This window comes from Chanos chanos, chromosome 3 (genome assembly GCF_902362185.1).
Source record: "Chanos chanos chromosome 3, fChaCha1.1, whole genome shotgun sequence".
In the NCBI taxonomy this organism is placed as follows: domain Eukaryota; kingdom Metazoa; phylum Chordata; class Actinopteri; order Gonorynchiformes; family Chanidae; genus Chanos; species Chanos chanos.
The window spans coordinates 14,152,717-14,180,097 of record NC_044497.1 but is presented as its reverse complement, the minus strand read 5'-3'; the positions used below and the strand labels follow the sequence as shown (position 1 = coordinate 14,180,097).

At 41.1% G+C, this 27,381-nt stretch overlaps 1 protein-coding gene across 1 annotated transcript; it reads left to right on the top strand.

Moving 5' to 3' along the window:
- Nucleotides 1-533: 533 nt before the first annotated feature.
- snx7 (sorting nexin 7) lies at nucleotides 534-15,657 on the top strand. The gene is made up of 9 exons (XM_030768898.1): nucleotides 534-714; nucleotides 2,382-2,573; nucleotides 2,965-3,075; nucleotides 3,242-3,406; nucleotides 4,249-4,447; nucleotides 4,575-4,774; nucleotides 5,178-5,264; nucleotides 9,393-9,545; nucleotides 15,328-15,657. Exons 1-9 carry the CDS (start codon nucleotides 589-591, stop codon nucleotides 15,406-15,408), a joined length of 1,314 nt encoding a protein of 437 aa, XP_030624758.1. The 5' UTR covers nucleotides 534-588; the 3' UTR covers nucleotides 15,409-15,657.
- The last annotated feature ends 11,724 nt before the right edge of the window (nucleotides 15,658-27,381 follow it).

Genomic DNA, 27,381 nt, shown 5'->3' with positions numbered 1-27,381 from the left:
CTATGGCTTTTGGCAGAGACAGACTCGGAAGGAAACACAGAAGGTATTGAATACAGTGGGCTCAGTATTATGTGTCAGAGGTGATAATGTCATAGTAGGAGTATAGTCTTTTCCAATATTATCTCCTTCAAACAAAATATTATCGTGACTTATGGAATTTGGGTTAAGATTAACAGCCGGCAGGGACAAGCGGGGCCGGGTCACCTTTTCAATAACGTTGCTGGAAAAGCAGGGATCCGCCTAAAAGCAACAGGGATGATCAATGAGCTCGGTTACAAATAAAATGATAAGACCCATCAGTGAAACAGCGAACGAGCAGTAATCCAATAACGACATTTTTCATTCTATTCGAGTCTGTAAACCACACCACGAAGCAATTATTCCACTTTCCCACTGATTCTGTCTATCACTTTTCAGCACATCCACGTACCATAGCCACCCTCATCCACTCCTCTTTACTGGGTACGGTATTTCCGTTTCTGCGCAGTAAGGTCGATCTGTCTCGGCGTTGAGTTTCAGAGTTTTTGTGGAAAGCCGACGAGGCGCAGAAGTTGTCACAGAGTAGTGATTTAAAGTAGGCTAGGAGAGATGATGAGTGGGACTATCTCCGACACCACAGTCTCCTCAAGTACTCCAGCTCAAGCAATACCGGCAGACGTCTCTGGACAAATGTTAGATCTAGATGAGGACGATGACTTGGAAGTTTTTAGTAAGGTAATTTTAAGGGCAAACTTCAGGGAAACGGGGAAATGGACAGTGATTGGTAGTGGCTGTGGCTAAGGACTGAATTTGATACTTGCTACGTGGAATCACTGAGCAATCTGAACTTGAAACAGATCTAAATCATATCGTTACTTTTACACTTGCTACATTTAACAAGAGATTGACGACTGTGTATCTATATTCGATTAATCATATGTAGCCTACAGACTGAGTAGAAAAGTGTATAGGCTATGTAAACATAGTTTACATGCGAGAAATGTCTTATCCGAGCGCATCACGGTAAGCGAAATCGGTTTAGCTTCAGTCTGCTGGCACTTTTCGGGTCTTGTGTTAAGGTATCAAAGGTCAGTAATCAGGTGCTATCGTTTTGAGATCAACAGCTCTCCCTTGTAGCAAGTCTTTTGATACAACAGTCACAGCTGAATATCATCATTTTCATGTAAGATAGTCGTGCTCTTACCTTAAAGAAAAATGCCGTCTTTTGGTGCTGGTCATTTTAAAATATGACATGTCAACGCTGCTTATCTTTCATTTTATGTGTTGGTACCTTTGGTCATTCCGTTCATATCACCCGAGTCTTCTCCAACAACTGCTTTCTTCTCTTGTTTGTGTCTCTTTATGGAAGGGGGTGACTTTATGTGATTTTCTTTAGCGTCACATTTATTCAGGACAACCGTGTAGGCCTCTGTTGATCACTTTGTTAGACTTTTTTTGAAAGCGCTACCGGGAATTCGTTTCTGCTGACGGTTGTGTAGTTTGTTATGACAGGAAGCTCCCATGATAGAACGGTGATGAAAGCTAGTATTTGTGAACAGAAAGAGGGAGCATCCGTCGAAATGAACCCAAACCACTGTGTGTGTCAATCATCTACCAATGGCTAGAGAAATAAACAAAGGCCATCCTTTATATGGATATATACCAGAAATGAACCCATTAAATTCACTTTTTCTACAGCCTGTAAAGCTGCTCACGCCCTCCCTAAAAAAACATCAAATGTCTGTAAGAAAATGATCTGCCAATGAACTCAACGTTATGTACTTCTATACACTATTGTGTTGTGAGGACTTTTTACCATTGTCGCCTGAAAAAGTAAACAGTACAGTATACAGGCATTCTGTGCAGCAGATACACCCACATTTTAAAGTTGTATGACCTTGTAAGACTTACCCAGTAGTCTTTGCACTCTGTGTGATGTTTGAAAAACAGTTCTGAAACTTGGGTCACGTCATGCTTCATGTTATCCTCTGTTTCGACTCACGCTATACTTTCAAACCCACATTATTTTTATATTCATCATACTCCTGCAGTCTGCTATGAGCTATTAACATTAAACACTTTCAGTCTCCAGTATATGGCTGATGCTGTCCAATGTCACAGAGTAGCTCTTGGTAACAGTACAGGCCATTAGCATGACTAATGGAGACACTAAAACGAAATCATTTTTCTATAATATCACTTACATTTATTAAAAAAAATGATTTAGTCTTCTATTTATTGTAATATCCCCTTCTTCACTCTCCACACAGATTTTCAGCCGAAGTCATTCAGTTAATTTCCGTTTTAGGCCTCTGAAGTTGTTTGATGACTGTTTGAGACAGGGGTTAGATCAAGCACCCTTGGGTTGTTACCTTCACCTTCGTTTGCATTCTGTTCCACAGAACGTGACCCTTACAGATGGAAGCTCGGCCGACGCCTCCATGCACACCTCCCCTGGGTCCATGGTCAATCAGTACAGGTTTGAAGAGGAGGATGGAGATGCTGACACCAAAGACATTTTTGTCACGGTGGATAGTCCAGAGAGTCATGTGACTGCCATAGAGACATTCATTACATACAGAGTTGTAACTAAGGTACCAGCACATTCATTGTATTTTTTTTTTTGTTAACTAAACCTGTTGTAATTCATTTACAGGCTGAAGTCAGCGTTATCAATCATTACCATGATTCACACAAGACAACAGTAAATAGATTTTTACACAGTGTGTTTTAGCCACAGCATTAAAATATCTGGAGAAACATGGTTTTAACCAGTGTAGTGAGGGACCATAAATACCGAGGAGATCTGGTGTAGATGTGAGAGAAAACTGTACAATGCCATCAGTATCTGTTGTTTTTAACAGTGTGGTGTTTGTTAATGTAAATATAGATTGATAAAAGTGAATTATTAGTTCCTCTTGTCATAACTTATTTGCACAATATTTGTATGTGTATCTCTGAGTGTGTTCTTCTGTCTGTCGTTAGACCACTCGTAGTGAATTTGACTCTAGTGAGTATGAAGTCCGCCGACGGTACCAAGACTTTCTGTGGCTGAAAGGTAAACTTGAGGAGGCCCACCCCACGCTCATAGTTCATGTAAGTGTATCATTCTCTACAGCATTTCTCATTATTTTTCAGTCTGTTTTAGAAAGTTGATACAGTCCTCTGCTGGTGGCAGCTGAATGATTGACCAAAGTCGCCTTTTTTCGAGTTCATGTGTTCTTTTCAGTGTAACCTGACTCCAGTTTTGTTTTTCTCTCAGCCTCTTCCGGAGAAATTTGTGATGAAAGGAATGGTTGAGAGGTTCAGCGAGGATTTTATCGAGACGCGGAGAAAAGCCCTGCACAAATTCCTCAACAGGATCGCTGATCACCCAATTCTCTCCTCCAGCGAGGATTTCAAGATCTTTCTGACTGCACAAGCCTGGGTAAAATAAACAGACGCAGTGCAAAAGCACAAGAAACACACAATGCATGACAGAGCTACAGATTCTAAATATAATTCAAGTATACACTGTGCTCAAATCTGATCGCTAGCTAATGTCAGCATATGCGTGTATGAACAGAAGTTCAAATTTCGTGGGTTTTTTTTTTTTTTTTATTTATTCTAGTCTCTGTGATAATCTTATGGTGGGACTCCCTAAGAGGATTGTGTTTCAATAACCTGAGGAATATTGTGTGGTAGGGAGAGATCTGGCTGGTACGCTCTGTAGAGGTCAAGTAAAAAAAAAACAACAAAAAAAAAAAACTGTGAGGTGGCCTCTGGATACGAGGCTTGGTCAGTTGAGGGAAAATAGAGAAAAGCTGAAGCTATTTCTCCTGGTTAGAATATGCCATGAAAATGAATCCTTTTCATCACTTCTGAAAGTAAGAGCCTCGTTGGTCTTTGGAGATGACCTTAGAGGTTCTTTCATTACACATAATGAAAGATGCAAGACAGGAGCAAGGGTATCCGAGCTTTCAGACTGACATTGGCCTCAACACAAAACAATAATATTTGAAGAAAAACTGAGCGCCCCAGACTTATATATTTCATTATAATGTAAGCTCTTTGGACGGTTATTTTTGTCTCTGAAAACAGAAATGTTTGTCATTACATAACAATCAACTCTTATTACAGTGCTTGTGTATGCATTATGTTTCTCTGGATCTTTTTATATATCTGTATCGGATCTTTGTGTGTGTGTGTGTGTGTGTGTGTGTGTGCGCGTGTGTGTGTGTGTGCGCGTGTGTAAGTCAGCATTCATATTTTCTATGTAATCCTCCGCAGGAATTGACCTCCCATAAGAAGCAGGGTCCAGGTTTCCTCAGCAGAATGGGGGACACAGTGAGAGCAGTAGCTGCCTCAGTAAGAGGGGTGAAAAACCGACCAGAGGAGTTTACAGCTATACAGGAATACGTGGATGCCTTCAGTCAAAAAATGACTTCACTGGACAAAATTACACAAAGGATAGTCAAAGAACAGAAGGGTATATATGTGTATATATATGCATCCCGTGTGATCAGTGCACCAGTGGCATTATACATACACTTAGATTCTCTGTAACATAGAGGATCCTGGGTACTGTAGTGAAAAGCCATTCGTTCCTTTCCCAGAGTACCTGGACGAGCTGAAAGAGTACGGTCCCGTATACACACTGTGGTCAGGTTCTGAGGAGGCATTGGTAGATCCCCTGAAGAGTATGGCTGGCTGTTTGGACAGGTGTTGCCGGGAGACAGAGGAGCAGATCCGACAGCTCTCTGAGAACCTGGTTCCGACGCTGCACGAATATGTCTTGTGTGCAGAGACACTCAAGGTACAGTTTTCTCGCCTGTCACCAGAATAGCCTGGTCTTCAGATTTAACTTCATAGGGAGGGTGGTAAGCAACTCCTGCGTAAGACTTTGTTAAAACATGTATTGACTGAATCAGTGGAAGCTTCAAATAGTGGTGTTGTTGTTTTTTGTTTTTTTTTAAAGGAAATTACTCTGCCAAAGTAAATGGTGCCTTGTTTCCCAGTATTAATCCTGGTTTGAATTGTGTTTGACACTCATAACATTATATGGTTTGTGTTATAGCTTTAGGCTCAAATCCATGTAAGGTATTAAAATCATTACACTGTGCATTATGTTGTACCTATCCTTTTTCGGGGGGGGGGGGGGGGGGCAAGTCTCATACTTCATTAAAGGGTATTGATTAACAGTAGTGTCTTGTGTTCAGGCAGTGCTACGGAGAAGAGACAACATTCAAGCAGAGTTGGAATCTAAGAGCGAGGCTCTTGCCACTAAGAAGGCAGACAAAGAAGCGGTGAGTGCGATATTGACTCTTTCCATTCCTTCTCTAATCCACCTTGCTCTCTTCATCAATTTCCCAAAGATTATTAGTAATAAAGCCTTGCTCCAGTGCCCGTGTCTGATCTCGTCTGAAAGCAATCCATTCTAAGCCCAGAAGGAAATCTGAAGATATTGCTAAAGGTCTGTTGTGGAGATTATCTAAATATCTTTAGGATGACTCAGAAAGTCCCACAGAGCCCGATCAAACCTGAAGGAGAACAGTCATAAACATTATTGAATTTAGCCTCTGCTAATCAAGCTGTATAGAAGATCTCTTGAGCTTTTGATGTTTCCCATCAAATATCAGGGGGGCAAAAAAAGGACCTCCTCAAGATGTGCGGAGAGAGGAAAAAAAAAAAAGAAAGATGCACAGAGAGGGGGAAAAAAAGAGAAAAGAAGAACTCTGATGGGAATTAAAGGACAAAGTTATTTGAAGAAACCTCCTGATACGAACCCAGCATAGCAACAACCTTTCTTCCTGAGATTTTAATTAAGAAACTTGGAGTGAGTACTCTGCCCGTGGACTTTAACAAAGCACCGAAATGGCAGCAGGTTTGAGTAGGGGAACTCCCATGATCCTGTTTTAAAATAGAATGCTTTTAGTATCCTGGCTACTGCTGCACCCCAATGCTGTTAACACAACTTTTAATGTCAAATGCCTGCTTGTTCTACCAGTTCCCATTGTGCATCCCGGTGACTTTATTGAATGTTGGAATGAGATTCTTATCAGATGCTGGAAATGAGGTTAAGTAAAGACACTAGGCCATAACATACAACATTTGAATACCTCCACATGCAAATACAGAGCGATCTGCTGGAACTTTAGCCCTTTGCCATGGACTGTCCTTTCTGTTTTAGGGTAAACTTGCTTGTTAAAAAACAATGATCCTTTAGTCAGTAAATTGTACATAAACTACCTGTTTTTGGAACTACTACTTGGTCATGAACATGAACAGACACATTCCCAGTGGAGCGGTTTTCTGACTGGTCGATTTAGGGTTGGGCATGACTTGTATCACGGATAAGAAGAGAAACCTGTCTGGGGTTGTGTTGATACGAGAATTCCTCCCCTTTTGAACTACTGAAGGAATCGAGGGATCTGAGCTTTGTGTGGGACAGCCTTGTTGGCAAAAACCCAGAGATGACCAGGCAGCAGAAGCAACGGCGACTGAACGGAGAGATCGAGGAGGTACAGCTTATAAAGGACGTAGTTCCTGTTGGGCTGCTCTCAATGTTTGAGCATGGATGCCTTTCAGTAGAATCTGCAGTGTTTGAGATGGTAACATTTTAAGTAAATCTCTACTCCTCAAAGGACCAGGCTTCGACAATTTTAAGATGTCTGGGCTGCGACCGTTAGTTGTAGAAGAAATATTCGACATAAGAACACAGTGCAATTTCACTTATATTCTTGTGTGTTTTGTCAACTGATGAACGTCTTCCAAGTGGGGGAAAACGTATCATGAAATGTTACCAGCTCATGCTTGGAAAGCAAAGCGATAGCATGGTTCTATCCCCTTTAAACGACTGTGGTGTTCTCAGCTTGCAGTGCTGCTAACACTGGCCTTTGTTATAACATTGCTTTGGTTTATCTGACTATGGGCTCAGTCCCATAAGCCTATTAACACTGGTGATGTGGATGTGTTTGGAATGGCAAATTAACCTACTTTGAACTGACTTGCAGAATTCTCACCTCCTTTGAATAACTAGTTAATGTTTTCAGAATTTTGTTTTGCTGGCAATTGATTTGACATTTAAAAAACATGTTTATTCATTTATTTATGGGGGGGGGGGGGTCCCGTAGACGTACAAGCTAACAAACAAATACTTCTGTTCCAGCATGACATGTTCAGTCCTACTATGTCAAAAATTGTGTGAACATAGCGATAGCGGTGATGATTTTTCTATCCACTAGATGGCAGTAAAGGTCAAAGCAAGCACGTTGCACTGTCTGCCGATGAAAGACCATTTAACCTGTCACCGGATTATAAATGGCCTTCACACACCGGCGTCTTTATACCAAACTTTCTGACAGAACTCTCATTAAGAGCAGGATGTAGTGCAGTATAATTTGCAACAAAAGAATAGTATGTATATTGTCTTTCTCTTCTCTGAATCTGTTCTTTGAGTGATATAGTACGTGACTTGATGAACCTTGAAGTTAATAATGAGTATTTGTCTTGTTTGTTTGTTTCCAAGTGGGTTGTGCTTATTTATGTGTATAGTTATGACAGCAAGGTCCAGTCTCTGTAACTAATGATGTGTCCTGGTTGTCACAAGGGAGACGTTGCTCCAGACAGTTACTGATCACGCTAGCGCTTTAGCGGCTGCCCCACTCGGCCTCGCGTTCCACTAGACAGCCTTCCGGAACGTAACCAGACAATGTCTGGGGTAGAGAGACCGTCACAAACCCTCCTCCAAAACTGCGCCTGTGGAAGAACGCCAGCAAGTACACAACGCTCGACCTTCATCAACTCACCTGTCAGTAAGCGTCGGGTTTTCATAGCGGTTCGCTGCGTCTTCACACAGTAATTTGACACTTAATCCTCCCCATAGACTGCAGTCATCCGTGCCATCATTTATGTTATTAATTATTCATTTCACTCTGTGCCGTAGTGTGTCAACACCAGTACTTTTTGAGACTGCTACTGGAAGCCATCATGGCCCATGAGGGAGTGCTTGTCCCATTAACAAAAGGGCTTTGATACGGGGATGTTGTGGGAAACCACCTCGATGAGGTCGACAGATCGATAAAGGCGCAGTTACAAGAGAACCATTGTGTTCGTGTGTGTAAAGCGGTGAGAGAGTTTTAGCAGCACACGCCACCGTGTGTGGCAGTTAGAGACAATGTATGTATTGTGCTCTGAACAGGAAGCCCTGAATACATCAATGTAGGCTTAATGGGTCTGTGTGAAGTTTACCGAAGTTACAGGTAGCTTCAGGAAAATGAGCTAAACCACACTGGCCCAACCTGTGCAAAACAAGTTGACTTCTCAGGCCAGATCTACAGCTCATACTAGTTTAATTACATAAAATGGAAAACGTGAGTGGAAAGTAGATGAGTAATTTCTTTCAAATGAAAGAGTGAGAAGATGCACCTAAAGACTACCTGAGCCAAACTAAGAATTAGAAAGGATGATAACTGCTATACATAGCCATCCTGCTATACAACATTTTCTGCCTAACTAAAAAACTTAATAAAACTTCCTTCTAGCATATGAAGGCCTCCTTCTGATTAAATTACCACAAACTGAGCATGCTAGTCACAGCACTAAAATAGCATCCAAAAGTGTAATCTTCAATCTCACTCAATCAGTCTCACGATTCTTTTTGCCCTTGACACAGATACACAGTGTAAATGTGTTAATTATCACTAGGAAAACTTGTTAGGTGCACCTGTCAAAGGATTAGCGCTATTTTTCTGTTTATTTGAGTCTGAAACGAGAGGCACTATGGAATTGTCTGGTTTCATTCCGACAACAACTCGCACCTCCTGAAGACGGTGCTGGTTTGTGCCAAAGAGCAAATCTTTTTAATTAGACTGATGTATTAATCAGCTTATTACTTCACATAACATTTACAGCAGTCCGCTGCAAGTCTGCAGAATTTAGATTTCTGCTCAGTCCAGTCATTATCGATCACATCTTAACAGGGGCCATAGTCCACCATAATGGAACTTTTTACAGCATTTTTGAAATACCTTCATAACACGTATAAAGCTTTGTGCTCGGAGGATACCTCCAGGAAAGTTAGTGTGATTCAGCAATACCTCTGCCAGATTAGTTTAAAGTTGGAAAACCAGGGATGCTTCATGACAAAATGTCCATGTTTTGTGTGTGTGTGTGTGTTTGTGTTTGTGCGCGCGTGTGTCACGCATTTGAGTGTGTGTGTGTGTGTGTGTGCATCAAGAGCAGGACGTTATAATGTTGTCATGCCTATAATGGTATCCGCTGTGTGTGTATGCACATGTGTGTGTTTGGGTGTTCGTACATGTGTGTGTACATTAAATTAGTGTTACTCTGACGTATGTGAGCATGTGCTGGATGACTGAGGTGGTACCCTGTGTTTGTACATAATATAATTAGACCTGGGTTTGTTTCAACAGCTGAAGGAGGAGGTTGATAAATTGGAAGATAGGCTGGAATGGGCCAACAATGCCCTGAAAGGAGACTGGAGTCGATGGCAAAAGAGCACAAGGAATGACCTCAGAGCGACCTTTGTCACCACAGCTGAGAAGAACATAGACTACTACGAGAAGGTGAGGGACTCCCAATCCTGTTAACACCACATACTGCACAGAGCCATATAGTTTGTGTGTGTGTGTGTGTGTGTGTGTGTGAGTGAGTGTGTGTGTGTGAGAGAGAGAGAGACAGAGACAGAGAGAGAGACAAAGACACAAAGTGGAAGAAATTCAGAGAACATTTTTTGGTTTTAAAAACAGAGACCTGACATAAGACAAAAAGTCAGCTTAAATTTAAAAAAATGATCAAATAAAACATATGTCAAATAAAGAGGGAGATTTTAGATCAGAAAGCTGTACAAATAAAATTTGTTTCCAGCACCTGAGGGCTTTGAGGCGCAAAGAGGACTTGACAGATATACGTAGCTATGTACTTCCTCTCATTTGCATCCTTGTACTGGAGGTGAGCCAGTAGAGGGTGGTAGTAAGTCATTTTTATTTCCACTGACAAACCAGTGCAAGTGATGGGCTCCCAGGCTCCTTAAATTGCCTGATATTTCCAGTTGAAAAGGTTTAGAAGGGTAAGGTGTTTCAGAGAAGTCTCTAGACACTTAAACATTTTTTTTTTGCAGTTTCCTCTTGTAGTAGTCACCTCTATTTTCTAATGCTGAACTAGAATTGTGACCCAAACATTGATGACTCACCATAGATTTAAGAACTGAGGATGTTCACTGGAGATCAAAATGAAAAAAAAAAAAAAAAACTCCCGTAAGGATTCTTGAGAGGAGTGGCAGAGGTTTTAATAGAGTTTGTGAACTATTCTTGCTCTGTCTGGCTTCTTGGTTCTCCAGGGGTCCAACCTTCACTTTCTCTATGGCCAAGAAGCAGACACATGTAATTATCCATAGTGTAAATATCCCATGTTTTCTGTGTGCTGTGTCTTTCCTCAGGGATACAAAGCTCCACGGAGCCTCAGTGCATTGATAGCACATATCGTCAGAAATGCCACATTCTGAAAAAGCCATCCCTATGGTAACTGAAACTGGCACCTTTTTTTTTTTTTTTTTTTTCTTTCTTTCAGCCTGGTTTTGCTGGCGGTCGATAGCTCGCTTCAGGCTAGCAAACTCTTTGTTATATGTTCCAAAAAAGCAAGGAAAAAAAAACACTAATTGATCCAGATGTCCTAAATGAATTTGCTTAGGGTCATTCATCCTTTACTGTAGGTTTTCTCACGGAGGATGGGAACCGAGACGAGATCTATATTACATCAGCCCATTTCTCGAATCGTCTCGTGTCGTCGTGGATCCCTAAGGCTGTATAAAACTGTTAAATATAGTGAGAGAGGGTGAGAGGGAGAGTGTTGTTCAGTCTTAATCACTAGAGACACTTGAGAGTGAATGAAGGTGCAACCTGGTAGAGCAGCTGTTGAGAAGTTAATGTGCTTTAATAAGAGCTGAGTGGAAGCTGTGGGTAGGGCCCATGGAGTGGAGATGTGGGTCTTTGCGTTGATATTCAGGTTGAGACGGTTGAAGGCAGCGCGCCTTTGGCAGCTGACGGCTTCATGAATGATTTATGGGTGTCAGAGCGACCTCAATAAGACGCAGGAGAAGGAAGAAATGGACCATTCGCTGAAAGTCGGACGTGAAGGGGGCGGGGTCAGTGACGGTGCCCCCCCCCCCCCCCCCCCCCCCCCCCCCCCTGACTGAAAGTCTTCACTGCTTCTCAGCATGGCATCCAACAAGCCTAATTATCTGTCCCTGTATGAGGAGAAGGGTGAAGGAGGTGAGGTGGGGAGTACAAGGAGAAGAGAAGGGAAATAAGGCCGAGGCATAGACGGAGGGCGAGGTAAAGAGTGATTGAGGGAGAAGAGAAGAATGATGGGGAGAAATCGAGGAAAAATGGTGCTGAAAGAGGACCCACCAGACTGTTTGTCAATACTGAGTGTAATATTCAGATCCCATTGCATGCTGACGCCAGTCACTTGCAGCTGGAGTACAACATCCGGCACGCATCTCGACATCACTGACATAAAACCACGTGACTACCTTCTCTCCGTCTGTGTGTGTGTGTGTGTGCGCGTGTGTGCGTGCGTGTGTGTGTGTTTGTGTGAGCGTACTTCCTATGATTATTCATGCATGCATGTGTGCCTTTGTATGTGGGTCAATGTTCATTTATATGGATTTTTACTGTTCACATCTGCTCACGTTGGTGCATTCACGCTCTGTCATATGGTATGAGCAGCCTATAGTTCATATAGGAATATTTCTAATGAATTAGGCTATGTTTACCAACACGAAATGTAATTAGTTATGTTTTTTCACACACTTTCAGTTGCAGAATACTCTTCTCTGTTGATGTACATGGCAACATTAGAATCCTATAGAATTGTGTGGGTTTTTTTTTTTTTTTTTTTTTTTCCCATTGGCTGATCATGTCTTTGATGAGTTGATGCAATCTTGGAGTAACCACACCTTGATCCCCTCTTTGAATCTGTCTCCCATCCAACACTATGACGTAGAGACAACGTGTATGTAAATATGATCCACATCATTTGGGCATGTAATGTCACATAATGATGTTGTACACAGCTCTCTTCTGAATGGTATCATCCAGGGAGCTTGACTCAATGAGATGTGGTTTTTTTTTTTTCTATTTTCATTTTTTTCCTGGATGCACAGACAAACATACCATAAGTATATCCAGTATAACCCTATGTACTTGTGTGGGTGGGTAACAGAAATCATCATTTTTTTAGAGGTATTTGCATGGTACAGAATTCTGGGAGCACTGCAGCTGTACACTGAAAGATTGCAACTTCAGAGGATTGCCATGGAGACGCCATAGCAACAAGGATGTTGCTGGAAGACGGGAAAGACAAGGATCTCGTCATTAAATGTTAGGCTTAATTCAGACCACGCCAAAGCACACTGAGGGCTTTCAAGGATAAACCTCTAAAACACTTCTTTTGTTTAAGGACGGTATCGCATAAATTAGACTTTTAAGTTCTTTGTCCGTAAGAGTTACCCTCAGTTATCAGTAACCCCCTTCACAATTTTTTTTTCTTCTTAAATTCTATTTTCCTCGTCCTCACTTTTTTTTTTCTTTTTTACCGCTGAGTTTGTCCAATCGTTCCCCTCTTTCCTCGTTGATTATGGGTGCAGAGAGCTCTGAAAGCCCTTGTCTTCAGTGTGACAGGAACCTGAGCATGCCTAGCAGGGAACGAGACAGCTGGTTTCACCCCGCAAGCACCATCCTTGTGCTCCCGATTATCTCTGTTTACCTGCACGCCGGGCTCTTGGGCGTCTGCAGACGTGGGGACGCTCCATTGGCTAATGGGGCCAAGGCCTCAGCTGGCTAATGAGAGACACCTAATTACAGCTCCGCGTTTTTTTTCACGTCCCCCACCCCTCGCTCCGACTCTGACTCCATTACCGCGGCGGGATCCGTCTCAGGTAGTGTCAGACACTGAGAATTGCCTCTCTTCTTCCTTAAGCACCGCACTGGCTTCTTCGCTTGTTCTCAATGGGTGAACTGACATTTTCAGGTCTCATCAATGAGCCAAGAAGACATCTGATTGGACGGCCAATTTATCGGTCCCGTGGATTGTTACGTCAATGCGCGTCAGTAGGTGTCAGAGTTGATGCCTAGAGAGAGATCAGTGACAGGTTCATCTTTTTTGTCGTTGTTATTTTGGTTTATGTGTTTGTTTGTTGAATGTGACTGAGTCTTTTTTTTTTTTTTTTTTGTCATCTAGGATTGTGACAAAAAGAAGTTAACGCTCGCTGAATGTGACCGCTGCCTTAGGATGAATGAAAGAAATCACTCTTGGGTGGATAGGGAATTTTGCCAATTTATTGCCATCTTGAAAATAGGCATCTCCAACAGCCAATAGAAATCTCAGTCCACTATCCCAGCTACACCGTCCATTAAAACTTAAATTATGGTCAAGCATATTTTAGAACCAATGAAATGCCATATATCTGGGCAGCAGTATTGAACTGTCAGTTCTCTTGTTTAAAAACATAGCTGTATGGCCTTATATGACAGATTGCACTCCTGTTTCTCTTTCCTCATACTCTGTCTTTCTTCTTCTTCTTTATTCTTCCTCTGTCCTTCTTGTATGTCTTCTGAGATCTCAGGGTGTTGAGGTTTTTTCTTTCTTTCTTTCTTTCTTTTTTTTTTTGTTTTGTTTTGTTATGTCCCTACATCAGCTGCCATACCAAAGCAACACTGGTTCAGACAGCACTGGGGTTTGAGTGACAGCTGTCCATCTTAGCCTTTCTGCTGTCTCTGACACCAAGAGCCAGACAGCCCTTGGCCAGGCTCATCTGATCGGAGCTTCAAATAATCACTGATCTCTCTCTCTCTCTCTCTCTCTCTCTCTCTCTCTCTCTCTCTCTCTCTGTCTCTCTCTCTCTCTCCCTCTCCCCCCCTCCCTCCCTTCCCTTCTCTCTTTCTTTCTCAACTTCTTTCTCTCCACTGAGAGATAACCACCTGAGCTTTCTCATGCCTGTTGGCTCTTAAACTCAAACTCACATCTTTAACCTTCTCCAGAGATGACCGTCATTCCCTTGTACTTCAAGAAACTCTTTTTTTTTTTACAGTCTTTGCCAAAACTGACACTATTTTCAAAGCTATATTCAGGTCTTATTTGATGTTTTTAAAATATTTTCCTCAAAGACAATGTGCAGTAGTGTGGTATAAATAGTGAAGCAGTTACACACAGTGTGCTAAACTTTCATCATTTCTCTTTCTGATTCAAATGGAGAAATTTTAGAATGCATTTACATTTTACTCCAGCTCTGAGAATTGCTGGCCCGCTTAGCTTAAATGACTTAAATTTATGACCTGGGGCATTGGAGCGGTCAACCTGAGGGACTGTTTTTTTCTTCTTTTTTTTATCCAGTCATTCTTGGCTGTTCCTGAGAACCACCTGCCCTCCTTCTCCAGTAATAATATATTGTTGCTGAGTCAGAAAGTTCAGAATGAACTTTGTGGAGGAGAGCGCAGCAGGTAGTTAGCCCAGCAGTCGGGAAAGCCAAACGACGCCATCTCTTCCCGCCTTTTGTCCTATCGACGGTCCTAAACAAGCAAATCTGTTTTCACTGCCTTATTAATTATGGTTTTTTTTGGTCGTTTTTTTTTTTATGCAGGGCAAAGAAGTTCAGTGTTAATTTTTTTTTTTAATCAGTGTGCCCATTCAAAACTTTTCTTTTTTTTTTTAAATCATGACTTACCTGATGTCATTTTACGCTTCTCCTTTTCAATTACAGTTACACACCATATCAAAAAGCTCTGTTTGAGGCACCTCAGACCTGTTCGCATGGCGAACGGCCAGCCCGAAATGTAAAGGCTTTGGACAAGTGACGTGTCTGTGCGCGTCTGTGTATGTGAGCATGCCTTTATTTTGCCCACCGCGCTAAAAAAAAAAACAGACACAGCAATGCCAGGCAGGGTTGCTCAGTCAGAAGGTGGGGGGGGTGGGGGAGCGGGGGAGGGGCACATTCGACGGCACCGGGCGGGCGGCAAGGCGAAGGCTTGGCTAGAGCATTAATCAGGAGTCTGTGTGAGTGACACCTAAATGAGACAGGGGCCAGGGACTCGTGGCAGCGTGTGAGTGAAATTGGAGGCTAAATTGAAAGGAGCCGTGTGTCAAGCCTCATGGCAGTCATTAAACAGGCAGCCATTACTTTGGGCTCGGGCCGGTTTTATTGATGTGGGAGAAAACAAAAGCGGATGGTCGAGTCTATAGGTGAAAGCCCACGCTGGATTCACAATGAGACAGATAGAGATTTTGTGTGCTCTGTTGACTGTGACGTTGTGTGTGTGTGTGTGTGTGTGTCTGTGTGGTCTCTTCCAGTGCCTGGCGGTCTGGGAGTCTTTTCTCCTCTCCCAGAAGACGAGTGTGAGTGATGGAGATGTCGGGGGGGGTTCCTCCTAACCTCTCCTACAGGTGCCTGTTATCCAAGCGCGGACCACCAAAGACCAACTATACCTGTGACCAGTTTTAACCCTGCAGTCTCAAGGCTGCATTCTATACAGCCACATAGCACAGCCAATCCAGGAGATGGGAGCACACATCCTGATGGGCCTTAGGCATTTTGACCAGGAAGCCTGGGAAAGATGACAATCTGTAATGGATCCCATATTGCTTTCATCTCAGGGTGATGAGATGGCCCCAGGCATACCTGTTTTTTGTTTTTTTTCTCCTCTGTTCCTGTTCCAGATTTTTTTTTTTCTGATAATGAAAAAAATAGCCAAATCTTTTATATACATATTTTTCACTTCTTTATAAAAGGTACAAACCATTGATTTTTTTTTAGATATGAAATAAATAAAGGAATTTCAACTAAACCAAACTGATCAGAGATGCGTTGTTTTATTTCTACGGTTTTCATAGCTATTAACTGTATCATTGAAAAGAGAGGAACCACAATGCAATGGAAATTCCGTTATAACCAGTTTTCGATAAAGAAATGCCTGTTTGGCATATAATATCGATAAAATCCATATTCACGGAAAATACACTTCAAAATGACTCATTTCCTGAAACAGACTGAACTGATGTACCAGTACACTAATACACTACAGCACGGAACCACTGTTTAACGAGAATATGCATGTTTTTGAAAGTCGAGGTTTAGAAAAAGTTTTTAACATTTGTGCAGCTCAGTTGTGTTGCAATAATAATAATAAAAAATTCCCATAAATATGTAAAGGGATTAGCTTTTTATAGACTGTATGTGCAGCACTCCAATTACCTTACTGCGGCTAATTTACATCTTGTGGAAATAAACAACCATATAGAGCTATAGACCCCATGGACATCAAGAGAGAGAAAAAGTCGTATTTTTAGAAATTTGGCTTCTAAATGACAAACTGTAATTGAAAAAAAAAAATAGTCTTTTGTGGTACATTTAGAGAGGGCTAAATAAGGATTTTTGTTTTTCTTTGTGGAGAAACTCTTAAGTCTGGGTGTGAAAGAACAGAGAGCTCAGCAGCATGTTAGATTGTAAAGTAGGTTACTCACTTGACTTAATCGCATTAAACATTAAACAGCTCTCTTTAAATAACACAGCACCCTGAAATGATTGCTTTTATCAGCAGTTTATTTAATTCAGAATTTAAAGGAAAAGGGCCCTTAGTTCTGTTTCTCTCTGTTTTTTGGGGTTTTTTTTTCAGAAATCACACGCTGGCTAACTGGACTCTTATTGATTCATTGGCTAAACAGACGGTGGTCTAGACAATACCGACAACTGCTGGTCCACCTGATGTGGGATGGTGTCAAAGCCCTCATCCTATGACACCAACCACCAACTCAGCTCTTCCCCATTTCATTTCATGTTTTTTTTTTTTTTCTCAAATGAAAAACCCACCCTTACAATCTTTTTATTTTTTTTTTCTTTCTGCTCAATTATCACACTACTGGGATAGAGGAATTCGTAATGAGTCGACGGACTTGGTTTTCCTCTGTGGTTTCCCTGCCGACGGAGATGAATATTCTAGCAGTGTGGTTAAGCTAAATAACCGTGCTACCCATTCCACCACTTCACTATGAGAGGACTAACTCATCAACACTAAGCAGAGATCCCCTCTCAAAAATCATTCAGGATGTACCAATATGTATTCATGTATGGAGTAGACCCTCTGAACAAACCCTGAGGGAAATGTGTGTACGAGCATGTGAGGGACGGGCGGAGATGCTTCAGAGATTCTGGTATTGGAGCATAAGCGACAAATTAATGTTCATTGCACTCCATATTCTGTCCTCTTTTTTTTAATATTAACATTTGGTGTGAAGAGCTGGAGGCAGTTTTACACAGTTTAGTGTGGGGTGAGTTTTGATCTCAGGTGTGTTGTTTGAAGCTTTACTCGTCATGCTGAATAAGGATTTTCGGTGTAATTACACATTAAGTAAGTATGATAAATTTTAAATAACAAAGTCCAACTGACAATGGTCCCCCAGGGACAATGTTGCATCTGCCAGTGACTTTACACAAACAGATACTTATATACTACATGAATGCCTCACAAACACACACACACACACACAGATACATAAACTTTATTATCTTCCATGTGTTATGGAATTTTAATTTTCTCTGGGGTTATCCAGAACAGATGTTTTCTTGGCTTGGGCATCTGGGTTTACCACAGCAGGTTCACTCAGAACTGAAACCCAACAGAGTTCACGAAGTTTTTCATTGGCAGAAAGATATGGAGATAAATTGCATCAACAGCACACAAAAGAGATGAAAGTCCGTACACTTAGCATCCAAAAACCCACTTTCAACCTGCCTGGCAGTGCGTGACAGGCTATTTGAAAAGGGAACGTAGCTTCATCAAACTGTTGCAGTCATCATCTCATCATTATGAACTATTTCAAACCCAAATGATAATACCGAAGACCTGGTACCAGCTCACATTTTGAAACTACCGAAGTCATTTATCCTTTGAATGATACAGTAGCATGTGAAGACATTATCTATTGTAGTTTGTCACAAACTTTTCCTCAAAAAAAGTTTTATTCTACATTTCAAGGCTATGAATCATCCTGCATATGATGCAAAACATTGCCACCTCAACTGGAAAGTCTGGCTTTTCTATTCATCAGATGTAAGCATGTTTCTCTGAGTTGTGAAAAATTTTTGCATTTGTACTTGGGGCCTGTATTTCCCAGGACAGTCAAGATTTTTTTTTTTTGGGTGGGGGGGTTGTTTTTCTTTTCCCTGAAAGCAACTCGGAGTATAAATAAGAATTCTAGGTCTAGTGTAGTTTTGGGTGCAAAACACTTTGGCACGCAGGAGGTGCCTTACCATTCCACATAGTGAGTAAGTGTGTGTGTGTGTGTGTGTGTGTGTGTGTGTGTGTTTGTGTGAAGTTGCTATATTTTCATTATATATTTGAGTTTCTAATTATGAGCCTTTAAGCATCCAGTTTTAGAATTTCAGAAGAAAAAGATTGCATGAGTGGGAGAAGGAGCTTGAGTGTGGAGGTGTACTCCTCTCTCTGTAGTTCGGAGAGGGAGGTTATGTCCCTGGGTTTCATTGTTTGGTGGGTGGAAATACTTGCTTTGCCAGGTCTTGGATGACCCTGACACGCTCATGCGGTAAATGAACCATGGCCAAGTTCCTAGTTACGGTTGTGAGTCTCCGTAATTACAGCAGTGGGTGTGAAATCGATGCGTGAACAAGGCAGACTGAGCGGTTATGTCAAAATCCTCAAAGCGTTTGAATATGCCAACAGGGGAATATGAGGAAAAGATGGTCTCCAGTCGAGAATAAACCAAGGAGAAAAAGGTACATCTGCTACAGTTCATACAATTTCTCCAATATTCTTGTCAGTTTTATATCGAATGCAGTTTCTTCACGTACCTGGGCAAGGTAATGATCCACTTTGCAAGACACCATGAGGCACAATGAAAATGGCTATAAATCATCACCATTAATCTCGTTTAATATGATTGACATGTTGATATTATTATTTTCTAGCCCTGTTAAAAGGAGTTATAGGGAACTTTGGCTTTAACGTTGCTGTGATATAAACACTACAGAAATAGCAGGGGACTGAAGGTTAGCCTTTAATTGACATGATAAAATAATAAGGAGTAATGAACAGGATTCTCTGGCACTGTGGAGGCCCTTTATTTGTTCTTGCAGGGCTCATTTTCTAGAAACTTCAGAGGGTCCTCTGTGAATTGAGTGACTGTGTGTGCTCTATCTGTGCCACAGTGCCCAGAGACATCAGAGGATAGAAAGGACCTTATACTACACATACCCTGCAGACATGTCAGTTACTGAGAGGGGAAAACTAGAAATGCACTGGAAAGTACTCATCAGAGTCCATTTGGGGAGCAGCACATCACCTTTACATCAAATGATGTTACCTCTCTCTCTCTCTCTCTCTCTCTCTCTCTCTCTCTCTCATTTTGCTCTGTGTGAGTGATTTGGTGTGTATCTAGCATTGTAAAAACGAGCAGTCATATGTTGGTTTTGTCACAGTGGCGATAATGGAGGCCAGCGTATAGCGGTAATTATGCACATTTCAGGCCTCATTGACCGAGAATTAAAGAGTGCTTCGCTCTCAGATGAGATGTGAGATGAGGTGTTCAAAAACGTATATTCATTTGGATCACAGCACACATAGAGAGACTGCAGTAGGATTCACTTTTTCAGTTCATTTTACAGCTTATCGCATGTACCATGGAGAGGAACTAACGTATCCAGGCCAGTGTTAATCACCGTTCTTACACTGGCCGTTACCAGCACAACACTGGCTACATGACACCAGAGACAGTATAGAGTACAATGGAACACATGACTTGAAATAATCCCTCCGCATGGAAGCATAACGTTCCCTTAAATTTCTTTAAGTGGCGTTGCTTTGCTTAGCACAAAATCAGCAAATCAAAATGTCCTGTTCATTAGAGTGTGCATTGTGGTAAGCTTTCTACAACAATGTTGCGTATAACGGCTGTAATATCAACTTCTTTCAAGTAAAATACTGCTTATGGTTTCCTGTAATTATGACTTGTGTTGAAACGAGTCTTCCGTACGCTTTCAAAGAACTTGCTAACACTTTGATGAGTACATTCAGAATATTCTAGTCTTTCTGTGAGCTCATTCGTAATCTGTTCACAGAGAAGATGAAAAGAGAAGCCTGTACAGTGCTTGGGAAAGCTTCGATGCAGATAATGGATGCATTGGTAAGTAATCAAAGCCATTCATTCTCAAACCTGTTTAGATCTCTGAAGGTAGAAAATTCTAATCCCGTGTCTACGAATTTCATCGACTGATGAGGCTGGTCTCACCGACGAAAAACAGTGTCGAAGAAATTCAGTGCCCTCACCACACGTATCTATGACACCAATATCTCTCCAAAGCTGTAAATATATATAAAGTGACATTCCAACTGCATGGCCCTCAAACATAGCTGAGGTTTAGCAACAGGAGAGGACAGATAATGGCTGTAGTCTGTTTTTACGCACTGGCCACATCTCCGGTGTTTCTCCTACATAATTGCGCAGGCATCTGGCTTGCTGCTGTGCAGAATTCTTCGATACAATCCGAGGGTATTTATTATGCGTGGAACAGGCCCAGTTTAAACTACTGAGCTTAGCTTGACTCCCTGCATGTTGCAGAGCCGCTGCACAGTTTTGGGATTTAGAAGCAGAAACTCCTGCCAAGTGCGCAGTGGTACAGAGATTTGCAATCACAGAGACACGCTATGTTGATACGACAAGTTCGGAATAATTTTCTGGTTAAATATTTTTGGTTGATTCTGAATGCCGTAATTGACTAGTTCCATATTTTCTCTATTGAGGCATAACTTCGAGAGAGGATCGTTGCTTGGAATATTTATAGAGGGCACTTCACTTGCAAATCACATTGTGACACACCCCATGTGTCTCAGATATGAACCGCTTCCTGTGAGTTCCCTGTCAAATTAAAGGTCACTTTAGGGTCTCTAATATTAGAATTCAGCCCTTCTGGCTTAGACACTGAGGAGCATAAGATATGAATAGTGAAAAATATGCCATCTCTCTCTCTCTCTCTCTCTCTATCTCTCTCTCCCTCTTTCTCCCTTTAACTGTGGTGTTGGTTGAAGAGAGAACTCTCTCTGTCCCCCAGTGGCAGTGTAGAACAGTGTTCTGGAACAGAGCCTGGGAGTAAGTCATCGATCAGAGGCGGGCCATGTGCTGTTTGGACCTGACATTCATTTGTCAGAGCCTGTGATTAATCATCAGGCTAACAGGGCCTTGGCTGCACAGCTAATCCTACTGTACCAGTCCCTCTTACCCTATAATACACAACAGGCAATTACACATCAGCACAACCCATTCATGGCTGACATTATTCCTCATTACATGGAAAAATTAAATAATTCAGCAACCAACAAAGTTCCTAGCTGACAACACAACCAACTGAGAAGAGATGCATCAAAGACAGAACAGTAAACAGGGATGAATTCAAAAGAAAATATAAAAAAAATCAGGAACAGAGAAAGGAAAAATGAAATTATATACAAAAAAACTAAGAAATCGTGAATCATCACCTATGAACACCTGGGATTTCAGGAAAATGTGTTATAGTTACATCTAATAAATGAAAGGCGTTAGATTGAGTGCCCCTTTCTGTGATATTAAACAAAAATAAAAAAGAAATAAAGATAAACTGTGGGTATGACTCTTTGATAGAAGTGAGGTATAGTCTTACAGAATGTTTTACTACAGTAACTACCTTTTCTGCCATTATTTTCTATAATGACAACAACTCTTGAATGTTAATGATCTGTTTTTGATGTGTTGTTTTTCTCAATGCCTGTGGAGATTCAAGGAACTTATTCCAGCTTAAATGCCCTGGCGGTCACCTCCAGCTAGGCGGCCATAACGGGATTAACGTAATTCATTTTCCTACTTGGTAAATATGAACAATTTCTCATTTATTGCAGATGATAATGCATTTCATGGATGCCAGAAGGCTAAACAGGAGGTTGGGCAGAAATGCAGATTTTTGGATGAGAGGAATATTGTACTGTCACCTCATTTAGTAACTAAGCCCTGGTTCCGAGGCACAGAGAAGGGTAATGTGATGAGGAATTTGTTTCCAGGACGGGACCCAATTCAAAATAATGTTTTCCCATCTACATCTGCAACAAACCTCCAGGCAGGCCTCAGGTTTGAGAGGTTGACTCCAAACAACGCTGACTTTTCTCAGACAAATTCCCGTCAGCCCAGGGACTCTGTGATCCGTAAACGAGATGATGCTTTGGACCCAAATCCCATGCAAACAGATATCACGGGACCGAGGCACATCCTAAAGTTGATACCGCTGAAAGAGTGGGTTCCTGCCATATCCCATGTACGAAGCTCAGAGGAACCGGTACCTTGGCGCTGTGAGGCATTAGTCACGCTGAGAAATAAAACAGGTCCCGTTCAACCGTTGAATCTCAGGAAAAGGACATTTGGCAAGAGGGGGGACAGTGGTCGAGTGAACCGGGCCAGCGAGGCTCATCTGGGGAAGCGGTCACTCGACGCAGTTCTGTCTGCGTTGAGAACCAGAGCAGCCTTTCAGAAGGTGACAGGACTCAACAGGGGTCACAGAGGGGCCCAGCTGCAGGGCAGCCACATGGAACAGTGGGTCGGGCCAGAGAGTTACTGGGAGCTGGTGGCTCGCGACACAAGCCTGCACAGTACTGATTGTAGCGTGTCAACCCCCACAGTATTCACCCACCAACAAACCCATTCAACTGGCTTCAATGGCTCACTGCCATTACGGGCAAGTGAATGTAGAGAAGTTAGCGAACAAAGGGACAGAAATGAGGGCCAGAATGATGTTCGTTTTATGTTTGAAAGGAAGCAATGCGGTCGGCAGGGAGAAGAAGCAGACGCGGTTCGTTCCGAAGCGACGGGGTCAACGGTAAGAGCTTGCTGTTGTCATGTTCCATGCAGGTGCAGATAGGATTCATATTTTATCTGTCTGCTCCGTAACTTTGCCTCCTTCATCAATGCCAATCTCTGTGTCTCCTCTCTATTCTATTTTTTTCCTTGTGGAATGAAAAGGACTTTTCTGTCTGAGGACAAAAAAAAAAAAAAAACTCTTACTCAAACTCAGATACAGTAAGATGCATTGAAACACTTGATCTTAAGAACACCCTCATAGTGGGGACTTTGAATCCTTGCTGTGCCATTAATAGTACTGATCAATTTGACACAATACATGTTATAGTACTCTCAAGATACAACAGAATGCAATGTTTTTCATATATATTCTGTCATTGTGTGCTTAAGTATAGAGGAACATTGCAAGTAGTTATTTTTAGGCAATTTAAGGTGAATGCAGTGTAGATAAGTATAGAGAGGCCTACTGAAAGCTCTGTTTCATCTCACCTTGAACAATGTCTACTGTGAATCTTAACAAAGCCATGATCCATTTTCTTAAATCTGCAATTACCACCCATGGCAACCAAGTGCTTGGCATTGTGTGAAACAGCTCTGTTCATAGAGCTTCTGGAGTTTTCAAGATAGACAACACAGATCCACACAGGATATTGTGTAGATAATATCTGGGCTTGCTTCTTTTTCTTCTGCTCAGATGAAAACATTGCACATCAAAGAGAAAAGCTTGTCTTTTTCCAGTCAGTTTATTTTCCAGTCAGATTTATATCTGAAAAAGTAACATAGCTCTTTTTTCCCTGACTAGTACCTAATGGGTCTCATTTTGTATAGAGTGGCTTTCTGTCTAGAGCTTGTTGGCTGCAGATAGCTCGGGGTTTACAATCATAAAGTATTTTTTAAAAATATACAAATAACTTGAATTTCCGGAGATAAAATGTTATCCCTCCCTTCGTAGCCTCTATTTTGTCCAATGTAATTAAATGTCATATTCAAATGTGATAAAACGGAAGGCAATATGAGAAGTGAGGATACATAGTGAGACTTGTGTGATGGTGTTGTGAATATAACCATTGAGAGTTTGTGTAAAGGGCATGACAAAGCTTCCAAAGACTAAGATTAAGCAGCAGTCGTTTCAAGCAGCTTCTAGTCATTAGCGGGAGAGATTTCACAGTTTGACTATAGTCTCTGATTGAGTTTCACTAAAACTCTGCTCAACAGAATATATTAGAAGTCTTTCTTTCTGGGAACACAATGATCTTGCTGAAGTTCGAGAGCTAAAGCTTGCCCAAATAACGACTTGGTCTGCACTAAGTGACAGTTACAAATGTGCGGTTCTTGTACTACTTCATCTCCCTTGTTTGTTGGTTTGTTTGTTTGTGTACTGTAGGATATGTCGTGTCAGTCGAAACAGCAACGGAGCATCGTGTCCTTGGCAACTGACTGTGATGTCACCCTGTTTCATCTTCTCCAGGTTCTACAGAACAAGTCAGTCACGCCCCCTCTGGTCAGGACCAATCAGCTTCAAAAACTTTATGTATAAAGACCTTAAAGACAACGCAGAGCTTGATGTGTTTTCTGATGACTATCTAGAACACATTGGTGAAATTGTGCAACTCAAAAACGTCTTCAGTAAAGCAAAACACATATCCTCAGATTTTTTTTTTTTTTTTTTATTCAAAATCTTTTTATTTCATTTCATCTACAGTGTAAAAGGTCATAAGGGGTCATGATTTAATGAATGTTTACAAAAGATTGACTGATGATGAAAAATGAAAGGGATTAAGCTATGACATCCATCCAAAAGCATCAACTACATCGTGATAATGTCAATCAGAAGTAAAGCCCAATAAATAGATGAAATTAAAATAATCAATAAAAAATACTCCATCAGGCTGTAGGAATCTGTCTTTCTTAAGACCACAAATTCTGTACAAGCTATAAAACGAAATCAAGTATGAAATATGTCAGACGTTGTGACACAACAAAATATGTAAAATATTAACACCATTAAAAAGAAATATTTAAAAAAAGTAATTAGCTAATAACAGTATAACAGTGAGTTTTACAACAGCTATGTGTCAAAGTATCTTAAAGATTAAATGAACACACACTACATTTTGTATTTTTTGCGATATTACGTACACACTCACACGTACATACACGCATACCCACACATACAAGCACACACACAGAGTGCACTAACATAAGAGATTGAACAGCCAATAAGGTTGACAAAATTATATTAGTATGTGCATTAATACATTTATTCACATCTTAATTCATTTTCATGTAATACCATTACAAGTACTATAGTAACTGCAATGCACATTTAGCGTTTTCCCTTTGAATCCTGATTCATCGACAGCTTTATGGGTGACAATTATTATATCTGCGCCTTTTGAATTTTAGTTGATTTTAAAGTGCTGCATTTTCATTGTCCAGTCTAATGGCCTTTATGTGAAGTGCCTAATCAAGAATTACAAAAATATAGGCCTACCATTTCAGGGGCAAGCTGAATGGAAAAAACAATGAAAGTATTTGTGTAGTAAAACAGAAAGCACAAAGTGTTATTGCTCTTTAAAAGAACTGCTAGCGTCACTGGGAGATCTCAGTTTCAAATATCTTTTCAAAATAATTAAATTATTTTATTTATTTATCTATCTATCTATTTATTTATTTATTTTTGGATGAACCCAGCGGTGCCCTGCGATGGACTGGCGACCTGTCCAGGGTGTTTCCCCGCCTTTCGCCCTATGAGCGCTGGGATAGGCTCCAGCACCCCCCGCGACCCTAATCAGGATAAGCGGCTTAGATAATGAGTGAGTGAGTGAGTGAACCCAGCGGTGTCTTGAGAATGGATGTAATAGGCCCTGTTTGGAGTTCACATACAGAGCTGGAGTAATCCGTTGCAAACAAGTATGCCACTTCAATTTGGCATGTAATGTAAATTAAAAAAAAAAAAAGAAAGAAAGAGGAAAACCCACTGATTTAATGTGGTAACTTACCTTTAAAACTTAAATTAAAAACTTCAAACGGAACACATTAGTGTCTCAGCTCCCCTTTCAATTTTTTTTACAGTGTGTTCATTAAAAAAAAATTGGGGGATTAAAAATATTTGCTCATTTATTTGGATTCCATCATTAGACCTGAGGTATCGTGGTTTCATATCAGTAAATCGAGGGGACATTATAGCTATTTAACTACTTGAATATCACATGGCTTCAGAGGAAGGAATCCACATCTCTCCAAAGCCATTTTAAAGCCACAGGCTGTCCACAAACCCAAGAGACTAAATTCATTTTAAGAAAACAAAGGAGGGGCAAAAAAAGAGAGATCAAACGTTAGAGACAGGTAAATGATGACAATAAATCTCCATTGTTTACCCTGTGACTGGGCCAGATGATCAGAGAAAAACAGGAATAAATCCGAATCCTAATGAACTGAGCCCCAAGCTCTGTAAAACTGAGGGATGGGCCACAGCGGCACGGCAAATGCCTGCATCATCATTCCCCCAACCCAAATTAACACCGGCTAGTCCTCTAGCCTGCTGAATTACCCAGAATTCCTGGGAGGGAGGGAGACAGAGAGAGTGAAAGAGAGAGAGAGAGAGAGAAAAAAAAAGAAAAAGCGCTGGTGATTGTCTGTACGGCTGATCCATCCTTCATGGATTGGAGGGGATGAAGGACAAGAACACAGCAGGGGAAATCAGCAGCATTTGGCTGCTCTAGCTTCAATGATTGCACTATATCAGGCATGGTACAGACAAACCCTCTGTACACTCATGATCATCAACATATACATATATATAATAATCAATATCTCATTTAGATTCTGTCATGTTTGTCATGACCATTCTAGATTTTAATGATTTTTAACCACCAAGTGAGTTCTCTTCTTAACTGTATCAGTAATGTGGATTACATGTTATTTTTAAATATAGGAAAAAAATACACATACAATTTTCCCAAATTTTTGAAATGTGAACTCCGCAGCGCCAGATATGTGCTTTTTTTTTCCTTCTTTTTTTGAAATACAAGCACAAAATTATGCAAAATATATTTCAGTAATACGGAAAGCACATAAGAAAATACACTTATCCAAAGACATGAATCCAAGCTGTCCACTCTTGAGTATGAAAGGTGAAATTCTTTTTCTTTTTTTTTTCCTTCTCTGAAAATAGATTTCAAAACACATGGAATTGTCTTTCCAGATAAAGACAGGCAGATTTGAACTGGTTTAACTTCCACTTGCAGACGGTCCAGCAAACGATAAATAAAATCAGATAAAGAGCAATGGATTTTAGTTTGCTCAAGCGGCAGCTGCAACTTAGTGACACGCAGTGTTTTTTGTTCTGGACATGACCAACATGTTTACGCACACATACTGGAGGGCAGGAGTAATCCAAAAACAATAGTGGGTAGGAGATGACTGTTGCAGTTAGCGTTTCACCTTGACTATGATGACTGGACGGTAAAGAGTGTGGATGTCCAATGGGTTTGCCATACCGCCGATTCAAGG

Coding starts and splice junctions, on each gene's coding strand:
- snx7 (XM_030768898.1), top strand. CDS start 589: ATGATGAGTGGGACTATCTCCGACACCACAGTCTCCTCAAGTACTCCA. Junction 2,574..2,964: donor CATACAGAGTTGTAACTAAG/GTACCAGCACAT, acceptor GTCTGTCGTTAG/ACCACTCGTAGTGAATTTGA. Junction 3,076..3,241: donor ACCCCACGCTCATAGTTCAT/GTAAGTGTATCA, acceptor TTTTTCTCTCAG/CCTCTTCCGGAGAAATTTGT.